General features: G+C 33.2%; 1 protein-coding gene across 2 annotated transcripts in view; it reads left to right on the forward strand.

Annotated features, from left to right (window-relative positions):
- The first annotated feature begins 406 nt into the window (after window positions 1–406).
- The window catches only part of LOC106669333 (nucleoplasmin-like protein ANO39), a 48,117-nt gene continuing 30,027 nt past the window's right edge, over window positions 407–18,496 (forward strand). The window contains exon 1 of one of the 2 annotated variants that reach the window (XM_024230040.1): window positions 407–787. In XM_024230040.1, the coding sequence (XP_024085808.1) occupies window positions 481–787 (307 nt within the window). In that variant the 5' untranslated portion in view covers window positions 407–480. The remainder of the gene's footprint in view (window positions 788–18,496) is intronic. The other variant, XM_014398748.2, reaches the window with a different exon arrangement.

The raw sequence follows: 18,496 nt of genomic DNA on the forward strand, positions 1-18,496 counted from the left end.
CCTACAATTTTACCATATTCGTGAAATATCGTCCGTAAAAATAATAATTAGTTAAGTAGGACTTGATTAACATGCATGAAAAAGACTTTACCAACAGAAATAATTATTTGAAATGAAAATTAATAGAAATCATAGTATGTTTGAAAATAACTACCCTATATGACTATGAAATAATAAGAAACGTTGTTTTTAAATTATATTTTTTTGTTTAAATCCTATTAAATTTTGATAATCACGTGGTTTTTTATATATTTTTTTTAAAACAAAAGATTTTATAATTTTAAATAAAATCGTTGACACTAATATAGATTTTATTAATTTAAGTATTAATAATAACAAAAGATCAATTGGAATATGTATTTGATAGAGGAAGACGCGGTGGTAGGGGCTGCTAGCTTGAATGGAAGGGATGCAGAGCCTATAGCAAGTTCCTCGCTATAGAGTCAGCCAGTCGTAAAGGACTATGCCCGTGGGTTCAACATGTTAAAGTGGTTTATCTTGTTCACGCTTGTCATCGGCAGGCTTTCCTCCCAGCAGTCTCCGAGGGCCATCAACTCGACGGGACTTTGGTCTAAGTACAATCTGGTCGTCAAGCCCAACCTGAGCTTGCCAGTCACTACGGCCAAGACGACGACCGCGAGTTCTGTGATTGAATCCAAATACGCGACCCTTGAGATTCCTGACGTTGAAGATGACGATGAGGACGAAGAAGAAGACGACGACGATGACGACGACGATTCAGCGGAAGATGACGTTGAAGAAGTGGTGAAAGACGAAGAAGCAGAAGGTAATTGTATATTTAAAATTATTTCAATCTTCTTCAATCTTTTTTTAAATTAAAAAAAACAACAAAAAACAAAAAAAACAATAGTTTTGATTTTTAACATTTTAGTTTGATTCCAATGAAATAAAAAAAATCAAATTTAAAAACTAGTTATGTAAATTTTCTTAATTAATTTTACAATCTATACAGATTTATATTAGTATAACTTTTTATTTTATTACAATCCATGTAAAAACTGAATGAAACGTTACTGCTGCTTATCCTTTGACTAAAGAACAACAAACCTTTTATTTCTAAATATAAATAATTTAAAGCCAAAAAACATATTTAAGTAAATTGTTTACTGGGTTGATTATTAAATTGTAATTATTTTAAAAATATTAATTTAATGTTTAAATTTTTTCGTACAAAAAGATAACAGTTTACAGATTTTTGGCCAGTCAAGACGTTTTACGAAACGGACAATTATGAATATTCGGGTTATATATTTTTACTGACATAAAAAAAATTAATGTTTTCAATTGAATCAATTATTCTATTTTTGGGTGGTTTTCTAACAATTCAATAACTGATACAAACTAGCCGACATTTGGACGTATTTAGGAAAACGTCAAAATTAGACAGTAAAAAACCTTTAAAAATTTAACTAAAAGTTTTGGAAAAAGAGAAACTAAACAAAATAATTCCTGTTATGCTGAAATTATTAAGGTCTAACCACTTTCATATTATTTTACCACATCTAACCACATTTTTCATATTATTAGTAATTAAAATTCTATAGATTGTGTCGGGATTCGAACTCAGAACCGCTAGAGTGGTAAATACAATAGTAAAATTTAGTTAGTTTGAAAAATAGAAACTAAACAAAATAATTCCTGTTATGCTGAAATTATTAAGGTCGAACCACTTTGCAATACATTTTTCATATTTTTAATAATTAAAATTCTATAGATTGTGTCGGGATTCGAACTCAGAACCGCTAGATTGGTAAATACAGTAGTAAAATTTAGTTCAGTAGCTAGTTTCGACATGATATCTAAAAGGCCTAAATTGAACCACATGGGGCTGAAAATTATTACCAATTAGTATTACTAATTAATAATAGGCTATGGATTTGACGCCAGAACTGCTAGAATACGAATCAGGCGTCCTAACCACTAAGCTACTGAAAATCTATAAAGGAAAAATAGATCAAAGAAAATGATTAAAAAAAGTAAAAAGAAACCAAATTTTGAAATCGCTTAGCTCTTCTAGTGTTATAGAAATATTTATGAATGCATGCAAAATATTTAGTAATAGTAAATATATATACGCAGAGTAAACATTAACTATAAACTGTAAATGGGCAGTAAGTAATAGAGCTTTGGAGAATTTGCCATCCATGTAAGTTTTTATTAATGATCGTAATTATTTGTTTAATATTTGTTATGAAGTCACATTTTATCAACCATGTCTATAAGACAATTGAAAAGTAGAAAGAAAAGAAATTTTATTTTACGAAACATACAAAATTTTTAACGTGTACGAAAAAACTGTCAAATGGAATCGGTTCCTTATTTTGGTCTGAAATTGTTTACATTTCTCATAGAAATTAATAATTTAACAATTTATTTTCACATAGTCAATTTCCATTTTGCAATTCCCCCACCCCAAATATTATTACGTTAAAAAAAATCGATTAATTTAACTAAAAGTAAGAAAACTGATTCCTCACACAAAGATAAACTTTTTTTTTTAATAAACAGTGTGCACTTCTAAGGCCAATTCGACTATTTGATCACAATCAATCAATAATCCACTTTGATTTATCATGACTCTTTCAATATGTATTCAGAGAAGTACAACTATAAAAACAAATATACAATAAAAAAGACAAAAACCAAAAGTCATTAAAACAAGTTCGCAATAAAAATAATATTCTTTTATTACCGAAAGGAAACCATGTTTGTTTGGTCAAATTAATTATAAATTCGATATAAAAAATATGCCTATAGGCCTACCAATTTAATTTTTTTAAATTAAAAACGAAAAAAAACATTATTTAAAAAAAAGTAATTTACTATAAATCCTCAATTTGACGGAATTCAACAAAAAATTGATTGATTGCTTTGACTTTGATTTTTTTAAGCAAATAAAGCAAAGAAGGAGCAATTTAATGATTGGGAATTTTGACAGAACTACTCAGTTTTATTATTATTTGTAATTATTAATTTATTATTTATTATTTAATATGATAGGAAATTGATTTTTTTAAGGATTTTTCTGTTATTGTTGCCATTCGCCAAAACAATTAAGAGCTATTCTCAAAATGTTGGAACATTTATAAATAAAAATAAAAGTTTTAATTATTTATCATTTTAATTATTATTATATATATTCCTTTATTATATACGAGTTTTCAAAATGAAAAATCTATGTCACTGGGAAGATTCGAATCCACGATTGAGAATATTGTATTAATTAATTTACTATTATTAAGTTTGGTTTTTGTACAAAGCATTAGGCTAATCGTATCAAATGTTTAGAATTTTCATCAAAAAGTAAAAAAAAAAAAAACTTTTCAGACCTTTGAACTTCGTGACTTCAGCTAAGAAATCTTTATGGTCAATAATATAAATATGCACAATGTTTATCATAGTTAAAATTAGGCAAATTGAAAGCTATTTTAAAAATATTTTAAAACAATAACACACAGACATTATTGACGAAATTCGTCTGACAGTTCCAACCAGCATGACCAGGCAGACCAGCTGCTCGGAAATACTACAGGTCCACCATCCTGCGTACTTCAACAATGAAAATAAAATTATGCATATAGTTTTTTTACGAGATGTTTTCATTATGTCATATTTAAGTAATTTATCCGTAGAGACAATTGTTCCTGGATATCATTTCTTGTAGAAATATTCAGGCTGAATTCTTAGTACAAGTGTTGCCCTCATGCGTGAGCGTATGCGGAATAAAACCTCAAATTTTCTGATAAACATCCACGGAGAGCGAGTCAAATGTAAACGACGAAAGCATACATCGGGTATCCAATTGCATTTCGAGGGGTAAACGGCCGCCGTTTTAGGTAAATAACAGGTTACCGCAAGTCGTCAGATGTCCATTACTTGGGATTTTTGAGAACGGCTTTCTATCAAAAAGTCATAATCACCCTCTTCGTCTCTAATTGACGTTTGGCAAAAGAGAAAACTGGAAGAAATTCTGCCACGGTCACAAAAACGGCAAGGGTTGGCAAAATTGCAACCTGAATCTGCAAAAACGGGTGGTTTTTCTTGTATAGTAATTGAAATTTTTTATTTTGTTCAGTTTCTTTCTTTTCTATAGTCCAATGAAAATTCAAGACGTTTGTGCAGATTGATTTGGCATAATATAGTTAAAATAAATACTCTGTCTGCAAAGTTTCACTGTTTTATTTTAATTTAGAAGTAAACTTTTACCCATCTATGTAAAAGTTTAACCGTGACCACGCTGAGTCGGATTTAGTTTAATTTACATATATCGGACATGCGTTTCTCCATCGTAGTCTACATCCTGTATATCAAATTCCGACGATAATGATTGGAAAAGTTTTTTAAGGGTTGTGCGGTCTGTGTTTGCATGATTGATCTTGTGGGCAATTTCAACTAGCTGATCTACTACCGTACATACATAGTTTCTTCTTGTCGTTATTAAAATGGCTGAATTATGCCTTTTTTTTCTTCTAACTCTCGCATGGCGAACATACATAAGTGTGTTGTTTATGTTGCAAGCAACATTATCTTACTTTCAACTTTCTCTTATTCTTATATTTTTTGTTTGTTTATTAATCATTTTCGTTTTAAAACGATAATTTTTCTATCCAACGAGCTTTATTAAAAAATAAAATCTAAAAAAATGAGACAATGCTTAAGTCCATTGTTTTTTTGCTGCAATAACAAAAATAAAACTAGCAACAGTAAACAGCAGCGTTTTACTTTATTTACTTGTTAGAAACTTAGTAAAAGACAACAATAAAGAAGGAACTATTAAATCTTATAATGTATCAAGGTTAATGATATAATTACAGGTTGTCTCAGATTCTATCGTTTAGACCAAATTTCAAACTAGATAAAATGAAATAAATACCCCTCCCTCATTTATTTCTTTACAAACCTTTTTGTAAACTTTTGTCGCATCGGAGGAGCGGATCCAACAGAAAAAAAATATTAACGGTTTATCCTTATAACAGGATGACAACGAACAGGGAGCAATAATTCCAAGTTGGCCGTCAGGCAATTATTTCCCGGCAATTTACGTCCCAAGATAGTTCGTTCCGTTTTCAAATAGGATAAAATTGTTTTCCGCTTCAATTATCCGTTATCTTTCTGAACCGTGCGTCTTTCCTAAAACACGGGGGGATGGAAACTTGAAAAGGTATGAATACCTACTGCCAAACTATGGATTTTTTAGGATTCGAAATAGAAAGCAAAATGTTTTCCTGGCTTCGAAACCTTTTTATATTTTTTTGATTGTCCAATATGATTGTTCCTTAGAAATTCAATCCAATTTTGATACATACTTTCAAATTCTTCAATATTTTCTGATCGTTAAATGTGATAAATGTTCGGCCAAAAATGACCCAGTATAAATATATACGCAAAATAATTTCATTTTTTATTGAAAAAAAATCTTTGGTTGAAACTTTTTAAATTCCACTTTTCTTTGATCATAAACGTGCTGAGGAATAACTAGGAAAGTCCAATAATATAACCTCTTTATAATAAATAAATTAAATGTATATATTATGCAATTAAATAACTATGATCAATGACAAAATTATAAATACTTATGTGATCTCTTGTTTTCTTCCTTGTAAGTTAACGAATCTCAATTTTTCGTTGAGTTCTCTCTTGTTGTTCAAGGATGCTCCCTAAGTTGGTTACATTTCAGCATGTTCCCGACAGACATCTCTTAACACTCCAACACCCTCATCCTACCTGACTGATCGTGTAGAATTCTTGGGATTTTAGTAATTTTCAAGCAAAATGAACTAAAAAAAATCTCATTATTGCAGTTTTCCGCTTGAAAGGAATCCTAACCACGACCGCCATTATTCCTGACCACCAATTTGGCTTAATTACCACTCCACAATCCACTAAATTAATTGTGTTGTAAACGTCATCATATAGTACGCAGATCTGCCCTGGCGTCTTTCTTTCTGCTTGATCCTGTCTGATACCATGGTCTACTGTTGAAACTCAAATTCATCGTTTCAAATAGATACCATCTTCTTCTAAAATCCTACCGATCTCAACCTCAACTGTTCCGATATATTTTACCCTCTCCGTAGTTCCTCAAGGGAGCTTCTTAGTTTCGTTACTTTTCAACATAGTCACGGAAAACTTCTCTCAACACTCCAACGCACTCATCCAGACTGATTGTATAGAAAACACGGAGTTTTAGCAATTTTAAAGCGAAATGAAATAAAAGGAAATATAATAAAACAATTTAATAATCGTTTGATCTCGTCTGCTACCAGGGTCTACTGTTGAATCTCAAATCCTTTCTTTCTACTATAACTATCTCATCCTAAAATTCTATTTACCTGATAATTTCTTCTATGTTACTTACCGAACCTCAACCTTTCTGGTGTTGCTCAAGGGATGTCCCTAGTACCGTTACATTTCAACATATACTGGTAGACTTTTCTCAGCACAATAACACACTTACTCTATCTGACTGATCTTGTAGAATACTTGGGGCTTTAGCAATTTTTGAACAGAATTAATTAAAAAAATAGATAAAACATAATAAAAGAACTGAATGTTGTCTTTTCTTGCCTGCGAGCAATTTTAACTATTACCAACATTCTTCCTGGCCACCAATTTGGCTTCTAAAATTACTACTCCACAATCCACTATATTATCGTGTTGAAGAAGTCTCTGGTTTTCATTTGACATACATTTTTTTCTTTTTTCTCTGGTTTTCATTTGACATATTTTTTAAATACAGTATCATTCTGACAAATATTTATACAGATATATTGCTGAATCAATTACGCATATTTGCAAAGCCCAATATTTTGAATTCCTGTCCAAACAAGAGTTTTCAGTTATTTGTAATTAATATCTTATCAATAATAAAAAACGTAAGTTTTATTATAATTTATGAAGGGTAAAAATATTGTTGTAAAAGAACAGTTTATTTCCTATAATGAATTTGAAAGGAAGGTTGCTGATGATAAACCTTATTTGAACTCAGCTGGGTGATTTTTCAACCAATAATTTTTTGTATAAGCATCTGGCTTTATGATTTATATTCAAATTTTTTTGCTAAGGAGAAAAACGTATACGAAGAACTATAATTTTCCGAGAGGAACCAAATTCTCACCTGCCTAACCCGGTCACGGGCTTAACACAGCATAAATATACGTCGACTACCCCATGATTTGAAGCAACTAGGGCAAGGCCCTGAACGAGTATCATCAGGTCCGATGTTCCGAAATCGGGAAAAAAAATCACACCTTTTTTTCATTTTATGACAATGAAACTTACAAGGTATAAAATAATAAAGTTTTCATAAATGTACATACCGTCTTTATTCAAATCCGGGGAGGTAACCGTTTTTATACAAAAATATACAAATTTATGATAGTTTTAAATAACGGATGTTGACGGTTTTTAAAGACATATTGCTTTTTAACTACAGACCGAAAAGGCACTATATATATATATATATACACGCAAAAGTTTCTTATCATCACATTGAACCAGTCAGGTTCAAAATATTAAAACGTTTGTTCGGAGTACCACACTGGCTCTTTTTGAAAATAAACTGTTATAAAATATTAATGACTGACGACCACCGTTTTAACCATTGAGTTAACTCACCTGAGGAAGGATTAAAATAAATCCGAAACGTTGTGGATAAAATCTGGTTGCGGTTTTTTTGAGCCGACCTATTATCCCACTTCAAGAAGGAAAAATCATAAGTTAAACTGTTGAGGTCGAAATATAAGAAAACATCGTTTCTTATCATTTATTAAACAAAATGTCTTCATAATTTTTTAAATTTTTACTATTTTTTTTATTTTATCACAACTGCGCTAGAGCGTTACAAGCTTTAGGAATTTTATCAGATTATAAAAGCAGAGAAGTAATCCATTAATTTCTGGACGGTTGGGATGAGGGGTCCAAGTTTTTCTGGAGGCGACTTTATCGACTTCTAGCGGTTTTTAGGACAAATGGGAATGGAAGCTGTGGATAGTAATACTGGATATGAATTAGAGAGTTTGGGCAATGATACGAAGGATTTGGACTTAAGTGACTGGTAGTCTCAATCAATTATAAAAAATATTCCTTATCATTTAATAAAAAAATAGTATACTTACAGTTTAAAACATTCTGGTGATTATTTCAACGAAAGATGTTAATGTTTTTTTTTAGGTAAAAATACCTTATTAATTCCATAACAAAAGAGTAATTTTCATTTTCACAACCAAAAAGTTTATTGTTCTCAAAACAAAAGGCAATTATGTTTATCTCAACAAGAAGTGTTTATTGGTGTCATAATAAAAGGTACTTAGCCTAAAATATTCGGCAAAACATTTTCAGAAGTAAGTCGCATGAATACTTATAATTTCCAATAACTCTACCTATTCTTAACAGAAAATGACTTTTTTTTTTTTTTTTTTTTTTTTTTTTTTAAATAAAAGGCAGAAAAAATAACTTTAAAATGTCAGTAAAATAATTACATGTGTTTTTCATATTTCCAATACTAAAACTATTTATTAATTTATTGTTTGTTTTACTTTCAAAAGTGATAAACATTTGTACTTTACGAAACGCTTAAAAAATAATTACAAAACAGTTATATTTTTTTATAATCAGTAGGTTGGAAATAAAAATATGACGAAACTATCTAGTTGTTTATTATCGTGTTATTTGGTTATTTGATGCTTGATGAACTAATCAACTATTTTTTTTAAACAATCTTTATATTTAAATGGTGGGTGAACACATTGAACTGGCATTGGATCCGTCTACACTCGCGGGATTTTGATTATACTCAAACGAGTTTCGTCAGGGAGGAACTGTCTGTCGCATATGAAAGAAAATACGTCGTATAGTTACAATGAGAGAGGAAATTCCTCACTGAAGATCGCGCAAAGCCGAAACGCGTTTGAGTTACATCAGAACCCGCAAATGTAGCCCCGAAAAATGAACTTTTCCAAATATTTTTTTGACTGTTACTTGTCACATCCACAGTATTTTCTGTGCGAATGCCGACGACAATTCCAAAAGCTTTCTTTTTCAAGTTTAACAAATAATTCCAATGCCTTTGTTAGCTGAGGTATTTACGGATATGGCACCAATACAAGTGAAGGTGGAGAAAACCAGTATTCTGCATGCATTTCAAGCGGAATATAACACAAATTTTAAAAGTCCCGATGTTAAATTTTGCAACAAATATAGCCAACACCCAGCTAGCATTGCAAACAAAATGTTTAAAATTAAAGGCCAGTTTTCCAAACGGACACTACATATTCACGGATGGTTCGGTTACAACTAAGGGAGTTGGTTGTGCTTTTTACCACCCCATAGCAAATCTGAAACCAATGTTTCGATTGCCAGAAAATCTTTCAGTGAACTGTGCAGAATTGGTCGCAATATTAAAGGCACTAGAATATGCGAATCAAAAACAAATTAGGCACACGGTGGTCTGCTCAGATAGTAAAAGCGTAGTGGGAAAACTAAAAGGGAATGAGAAGGGTTTTTATCACGGAGCATTTAGTAATAGAATTCTCCAGTGTATCCGAAAAATACAGGCTGGAAGTTTCAATAGTGTGGATACAAGCGCAAGTGGGGATAAAAGATAATAAAATAGCCGACAAATTAGCCCAAAAAGCAACGGACTCACATTGGCCATACCAGTTCCAAAAAAAGACGTAAAAAGATCCCTATATTTGACTCTTCTCATGAACTGGAAATTGGCGTATTCAACCGCAGGAGCAGGCCAATTCTTTTAAGAGAATTTTCCCCTTAGTAGGACGAGAGCCTTGGCACCGTGGAGATCACTACGACAGGGCGCAGACCACGACCATCAATATAATGCTGACGAATCATGGGCTATGTGGCAACTATCTCAATAAGATAGGAAAAAAAGGAGTCATCTCAATGCCAAGTGTGTGCTTCCGTGGAAGATCTTCAGCATATCATAATGAGATGCAAAAGATACAAAGAAGAAAGAAGTAGCATCTTAGGAGAAGATATAAACTACGAAATTCTGCTTTCCTCATAGATCCAAACAATATACAATAAACTGTATAAATTCTTGTGCAGTGCAAAAATGAAAATACAATAAGAGAAAATAAGTGTTGTACATAAAGTTAACCACGTAATAATTATTTTGTTCAAAAAATGGTTGTATATATTAATTATACAAAAAAAAATCGTTTCAATTCTACAACTTTCCTAAATATTTCCAGACTCTAATTACAATGTTGATATTTTATGTATGAACATGTTATAGTTTTCTTTCGCAGAATATTTAATTATTATAAAATTCTCAATATATTTGTGTAATTTACATCATAGAAAACGAGTAATAAATTTCTTTGCCATGCTAACTTTTCAACAATTCATCTTTGCATAAAAGGTTTATCGTTTATGCTCAAGAATTACGAAATATATAAAGCATTCGTTCTGTTATTTACGTTTACAACCGCAGTTCTTGTACTAATAAGAAAGGTAAAGATCTATTGTTGAATAATCGTGGATCAAGGTTAAGTTCGAGGCAGAGCGAAACTAACCGGACCTCAAGCGGAAGGATCGAACAGCGAGTTTCATTCACAAGGGCCATTTGCTTTTCGTTCATTGGAGACGGTTCGATGCCTGGTTATTCTTAATCAGAGCATCCCGTCAGAAAAGCGTTGCCATCCACGGTCAATCAGTCGACACGCCGCGACGAGCTTAGAAAATCAAGTATTGAAAAGATAACATAAAAAATCTTAAAATAAGCTTATGACTTTTGACGATTTGGTACAAAAGAAGAAATAATCAGGTCTTGTAAAGAGTAAACAGCGGTAATATGCGGACCCATTGCTTTTCATATTACAAGTCCATTGACGTCTAGATTTTCTTCCCCTTGGATTGATCCTTACAAATAAAAAACAAAAACAATAACAATGAAATAAAAGATTTCTATTCTGTGAGAGGCAACGTTCACTTCTTTGAAATTTATTCATGATCCTTATCACTGCAGGTTGCCAGCTGCGACCGTGAATATTTATCGTCTTGTTCAAGACACCTCGTCCGCCGGGTTTCGTCACGTATCCTCAGAACGGTTTTTTTTGCAATTTTTCCTCCTCCTTCTTCTTCTTTCGAGTTCCTTCCTGTATATTGTAGGCCTTTTTTGGCTTTTGCGTCCAAAAATGGTGGCAATTGGCCCGGCATAAATGGCCGCCCCTTTAAGTAAATAAATCAATTTTGATAGTTCCAAATAGTTTTGATATTTGCTTCGCATACGTTTACTTTCTTCTACTGAAACGAAACGTGATTTTTCTTTTAATTTTATCTTCAATATGAAATTGCAATTAAAAACAATTTGATCTCTAATTCTTGTAGATAATTATTCATTCCCATCCCAACAGCTGATTGTTACAGTTAATTGGGGTCAATTAATTACTTAAAAGATCATTAACTATTTTCAGAACTCAATATATTAAAAAAATAAAAACATTCAAAATTAATTTTAAAAAAAATTGAAATTTGATGCAAGAAGAAAAATGTTGAAGCCGAATTGTAACGCATTGTAAAATGTATAAGGCATGATTTAAAAAAAACAAAAAAAACAACTATGATGTAAAAGATTTCATTTATTTTCTGTCTCTGAGCTAGAAGTTGATAAAAATATTAGTTTAAAATCTAAAATTAAACTGTAAAATAAGGTAAACTGGATTCTTATAACTTATGTTATAGAGGTTACAACAGTAGTAACAGAAATTGTAATGTGCTTGTTACTGATCATCCTCGCTGCGTTGGTCTATCAGATCCTTTTAGGCATGTTGCCATCTTCTGGTTAAAACTGTGTGAATCTGAAGAAAATTAAATGCTGAAAAGTGAGGGAAAAATTTGGATAGGTAGAATAGTATGATCTGAAACGAGAAAATCAAAGGTTTATTTTGCAGACATCTCAGAGAAATCTCAAAAGGAGAAAAAATTGGTAAAAAAGATGGTATCAGTAGTGATAGCAGATGAAATTTAAGTAGAATTCGTACGAAGAATAGTGGTAGTAATAGTTATATCTTATTTCTGTGAGGGAGAATTTTATTCTATTTTTTTAAAGTGTAAAGGATATCTAAAAGTGTACCAGTACTAGAAGTAATAGTACCTTAAGCAGTGACAACAGAAATAGTAGTAATAATGTAACTTTTACCACTACTGCTAATTAATACAACTATAACTTGTACTACGTCTGCCATATATTTATTATAGTCAATTCTACTATAATTTTTTTAAACAATTTCTATTGGTTTTTTAGACTTATATGAGAAGCTGAGCCGAAAAAAACATAATGTACTTCTGTGCCCAAAACAACATGTTGTTTAATTTCCTATTAAGGTTTTAAAGCCCTGAAGATGACAGTATAAAACTGTCGAAAGCTCGGCGAAAACCGTAAGGAAGTTTTCTCTGTTTTGACCTTCCGAAGATCCTCTGAAAAGACTTCTTGTATCCAGCAGGTCGATAATCTAGTTCATCCTAGGAGTATTGCCAAATGGGGCGAATTAGTGATTCATACAGCAGTCTTTTAGTGGGACCTGTGGATCCAAACAAAGGAGAAGGAGAAGTGGATAAACTCTAGCGGTGCTAGACATAGTAAACTTATGAAACAACCCTCACCAAGACTGGCAAAAGCACTGCTGCAATTGGAGAGGGCGAAACTCAGAGGAGTGGTAGGACTACTAACCGGTCACTGGCATCTGAAAAAACATCTACACAACATGGGTATATACAGCGATGACCCCATTTGCAGATTATGTAATGAGAAGGAGGAAACAGCCATTCATATCATCTTCGAATGCGAAGCAACAGCTCAATGGAGATTTAACTTAACGTACGGAAAAAACTTAGAGAATCAAATTGCAGCAGCGACAGTCGATGACCTGATACTTTTAAGAAGAAGGATTGAGTCTATTGCACTGAACTAAGGAACTAGGAAGGTACAATAAGCCAGAAGGCTGCAGTACCTGGGGAGTACAAACCCCGCTTCCTAGTTCCTGCACCATTCCATACCATACCATACGGGGACCTGCCATCCGGATGTTTGATGTAATGGGTCCTGTGACTCATTTTTGTTATTGAAGTTTTACATATGTTGCCTATGCTAACCTTATATCTAAGTGAAAGACCAAGTAAAGGACCAGCTCTGCTAGGAATCGGTTATTCAGCAAATGTAATAGCTCTTTTTTGATGTTTGCATTCGCAAGCGTGAATCTAGAAGGGTTTATGAGACTGCATCACTTTTTACGCCACTCTCAGTAAGATCTGAAAATTTTATCTGTTAAAATTCTTTACAAGTATTAGCTATTAAGTTTCTGAAAATCGTGCTATTGTGGCGTTTAAGTAATATAGTAGAGTAGGGATGTTGTTTGGCCATTGCCCCTTGAGAAGACACCACCTCTTCATAATGGGTATTCTACCAGACCCCTTTTACCGCTTCTGTGAAATAAAAGAAGAAACGGCTCGACACTACCTCCCAGAATGTGATACGTATGCCAGGGATAGATTTGAAACTTTTGAAGGAGAGGACATTGCCAAATCACTCCCGAAGATAAAATGGTCCAAAATCTTGGGGTTTGTGAGCAGATCTAAGAGGTTTATGCAGGACTCGTGAGCCGACCAAGTCCCGGACCTTTTAGGGATGGGGTACGAGTCTACCCTGGCATTTAACCCCTCGGGTCTTGGTCGCCCACCCTGCGTAATATATAAGGGATGTTCCTTATGTATTCAAGGACAGGAAGCGGGCTTAACACTCTGCCTTGTGAGACTCTAGAGTACGAATTTTGCTATTTTATTCAAATTGATCGGCCCGTGGGGTAGTTGATGAATCTTAAGTAACTGTCTGGCAGAAGGGGCTTTAGTTTTTGTAATACATCTGGGGTCCACACTCTGTTGAAAGCATTTTCTGTGTCGAGAAAAATTCTTAGGCATACTTCCTGATAAGTGTTAAAAATCGACTATTCGATGCAACGTTTTTTGCAAGAGAGTCATGTTGCCTAAATCCAATCAGTGTGTTTGGGAGAGGAAAATTGAGATGTGCTAGTATGCTTGGTAGCAAGTGATGTTCAATATTTTTTGAGAATAAATGTACTGTTTGTACCGTTTCATTTACGTATTTTCTGTAAGGGTTGAAGTATTCGGCCTTATTTTTCTCTATTCTTTTTATTCCAAATATACTTTCAGTCACACTTCGGCTACTTCTCTAGTACTTTTTTCGGAAATTTTCTGGTAGGACATTCCGTTACCACATTTACGAGGGGCCCCTTCGCATTTTTTTTTTTTTGCTTACAAATGAACTGCTTCATATGGCCGCGAATAATTCCTCTATAGAGTACTTGACAACAGGAAAATGATACACTTTTTTTCTAATTGAAAGAATATCTAAAAAATAACGCTCATTTTGAAGGCTATTGCGTGTCAATGGTATATTAGGGCAATTTCCTTACGGCTTTTTCGACGTTTTTCAGTGTTCAGTTGCTCCGTAAATAATGATATGCCCGTCGGCAGTCGGCCGTGATATTTCCGTGAGTTTGCCGGACCGAGAGTGCGTACTTATTAATCGAATAGGTTCCGTGTTAACTCGAAGGATTTATACCTAATTCGTCCTGATTACGGATAAGAAGCCGTTAACGGTATAGCACGACGGACAATCCATTCATTCTTGTCCATTCTACTTTGTTCCTCGCGAAAAGTGAACCGTTGTTCCGTCTGCCCGGATCTAACAAAAGAAAAAAAAGGCCAGAAATCTTGTATGTATTGTCGCATTATTTTGACAATTGGGATTGTCTCTTCTGTACACGCCGTCATCTCTTTGACCTTTTCTCGGTATTGTTCGGGCTTTCTCTTCTATCAAATGCTAACAACTGGGAACATTTGTATTTTTCAATGTATGCATTTAGTAGTCATAATTGACCGTATTAATTATACTTTTTATCTAAGGTCTTGGTTGAGATGAAAAAACTAGTATGACGGGCGATTCGAACCCACCACGCCGCTGCTTTAACCACTTGAGCTATCGTGTCTTCGATCCATCCAAACACCAACTCCTTTTCTCTCTTTTGCCATATTTGCAAATATCGTGTAATCAGGATTCGATTCTCGTTGACTTATGAAATGACCACGAAGGAAGTACTTCTTTAATTATTATATTAATCCATATTAAGTAGTCATAATTGACCGATTGAATTATTTAAATTAGTTATTCTCTTTATCTAAGGTCTCGGTTGAAGTGAAAAAGCTAGTGCCGCGAGCGGGATTAGAACCCATGACCTAACAGCTCTAAGCTAACAGCTCCCCGTGGAATTTCACATGGCCGGGAATAGAATCCTGATTACACGATATTTGAAAATATAGTGAAAGGAGGGAGAATTTTAAAGTTGTAGGTTGAGATGAGGATTAGGTATCCGAGTGGTAGTAAAAATTAGAGTGGTTAATGTAATCGTGGTATTATTAACAATAGTTTTGTTTGTGGCAAAAGTAGTCGTGGAGTTTCTTACTTAATGTATGAGTTAATATATGAAAAAGTAGTCGTAGTAGATATAATAGTAGTGATAATTAGTCGCAGTATTAGAGGTTGAAATTGTAGAATAAATAACATTGGTAGTAATAGTAATAAGGGACGGTAGTTGGTCGATAGAAGTTAAGTATTTAAAGTTATAGTGTTGGTAGTAATAGTAAAAATATAGTGCCCTAGGCTAAGAAAAAACCGTTCAAGAGATAGTAATAGTTGTAGTTGTAGTTATATGTAATAATATATAATAATAAATAAGTACAATGTCGTAAGTAATAATAGTAGTAGGGGCGTCGGTGGCCGCAACGGTTTAGGCGTTGACACGGCGCTCATCACTGTAAGGTAAAGGCCCGGGTTCGAATCCAGCGGCCCTGAATCAAAGAATTGCCTTCTGTACAGAACGTCTATTTCAGATCCAACATTAACTATGAGTATGGTGTATGTGTGTTACTACTACTAACTGTACTGTTATGTGATGAATCAAGCGTAAAATTTTTTTAAACTGATTCTACGCGACTGATATAGGGGGATTGAAACTGAGCCTAAAGAGAAGAACAGAAATCTAATATTGGTCTTACAATGGAAGTGTATAAAAATTTAAGTGTAAATGAATCATGCAAAATGTTTAATATGACGTGTAATAAATCCTAGAATTTTATTTGCTATCTAAATTTTACCTGACTCTCAATCATGATGCCAAGAACATTAAGATTTCAGGCTAATTGACAGTTGAGTCTGATATTGCGTGGGTAAATTTAATATTTTATTTTATGGTAAGTCATAACGCACCACATTTCGAAATTTAAAAGAATATTGGTTGGACACATTTATTAAATTTTAACATGTTCAAGTTGTAAGCAGGTAGAAGTAGAGATAATTTTTAGTAATATTTTTAAAATTACCTGCGGAAAGTAGTGTTATAACGATGGAAGAGAATCAGGGATATCATTCATATAGATTTTAAAAATAAAAGGCCATAAGCTTGACCCTTGAGGAGCTCCAGAAGTTGCCACAAAGCTATGTTAAACTACCGATTCAGGAATGGCTAGATGCGGTCTGGTGTGATGTAGTTTAAGTAGTAATTAATTGTTGTGTTAATAGAAATTACAGAAATAGTAGTAGTGATTAACATAGCTAAAATGGTATTGCTTGTGGTGATCATATCACACATACTAATATCAAAAAATATTAGTTGTGATGGTAGTAATAATGACAGTTGTAATAGTAGCAGTGGTGTTGGTTGAAATTATCGTAGTAGAATTAGGAATAATGGCCAGTAAAATGGAAAAAAGGATGGCAGTTTTAGAGGGTTACAGTAGTATTAGTTGTAGTTCAGTTGATGATGGGGTTACTCCCTGAAGATGGCGCAATGCCAAAACACGTTTGAATACTCAAAAAACCCGCGAGTAGAGACAGACCCAGTAAATGACCCTGTGCCGATTCAACATAAATTGTATTAGTTAAGGTTAATTATTGAAGAGTCGACCTATTGACGACCTTACGCACCGCAACCAACATTGGACTATTGTGCAGCCTCCATTTTTATCTAGAACTCTTTGTAGAGCTTAAGATCTTTTGTAAAATCCCAAATCTCTGTTAAAGGCCACCGTGTGTATCCTTCCGTTTTTGGCTTTTTCCGTTGAGTAGGAATCTCAGCCTTCATAGGCCTTCGTACTAACAGGTGACATGCGCTGCATTTTCTTCTTTTTCCTGGTAATAAAATCCCAGGTGTTTTCTGCTGCTCCGAATTTATACGTACCTATACCTATGCAGTCATAAGCGTCCACTCAGCAATTCTACTATCATTCTAGTCCTAACATGTCCTAGGGGTTTAGTTAGTCCTGCCAATAGTTTCTGCGATGGTCTTTTTCGCACCCCTCATGGAATACAATCCTAATATAGGGCTTATTCTTAACCCATCGTTTAGTCAGTCTAAGTTTTTGGCAATTTTGTATGCCCCAAAAGGGTTCAGGGTCGATAGCTGTCCACATCGAACTTTCCCTGGCCTATTTATCAGCCTTCTCGTCGTCCCTCTGACATATGTACCCTGGCACATAAATAAATATAGTTTTGTTCTGTCTCCAATGTCTAATACGGCCTGGATGGCCCAAATAGCTCTGTACTTTACTACCGATGAGTAATTGGCTATTCATTTATTGGTAATAGCAAATGACTGATGATATAGCAATCGATTTGATTATTTAGTAGTCAATAACCCTGTTTCAAAATTCTCCATAAAGTAAACCCATAGTAATTTTAATTCTATATGGAAAAAATATTGATATATTTTGGATGGAATATTCAATGAATATTTGCATAATTCATCTTTTATCGTCTTGACACACGTGTAAATGTACAGTGACACGTGTAAATCAAATCCTTATATTAATTAAGCAATTAGATAAAACCATCACATGGAACATTATTGTACTTTATAAGTTCGTAAATTTTATTTCCATACATAAATAATTTATAATCTTGCAATTCCTATGTTATGTTTAATGTTACGTTTTGATTAAGATTTCATCTGCTTGGCCAAAAACTGTTATTCTTTTTATACAATGGTTACAGTCTGATTGGATAACTTATTTAATATGTAACAGCCTCCTATTGCTTCGTGTTGCGTCGGTGAAAAATGGATGATTTAATTGCAGTTTTTACTTATCTATCAGCGAAAAGTAAATAACGAGATTTTTCTGCATCCTACTTATTTAACATATAATTAGGTAAATTATCTCAATCAAGTTAACTGAATAGGCAATCAATTACAATGTATTTAATCCTGGTTTAGTCTTACGTTTCGATGTAATTATAAAGAAATGTAAAACTTTTTATGGCTAAAACTAAAATTGCAACGACCCAAGGCCGGAAATCATTTTTGTCGGCAGTAATCTGATAAAATATATAAAATTCTTTCATATTCAAATATATTTTTAACCTTACGAAAATCTTGCCCGT

Source organism: Cimex lectularius, unplaced genomic scaffold (genome assembly GCF_000648675.2).
Source record: "Cimex lectularius strain Harlan isolate CLEC.00 unplaced genomic scaffold, Clec_2.1 scaffold388, whole genome shotgun sequence".
NCBI lineage: Eukaryota > Metazoa > Arthropoda > Insecta > Hemiptera > Cimicidae > Cimex > Cimex lectularius.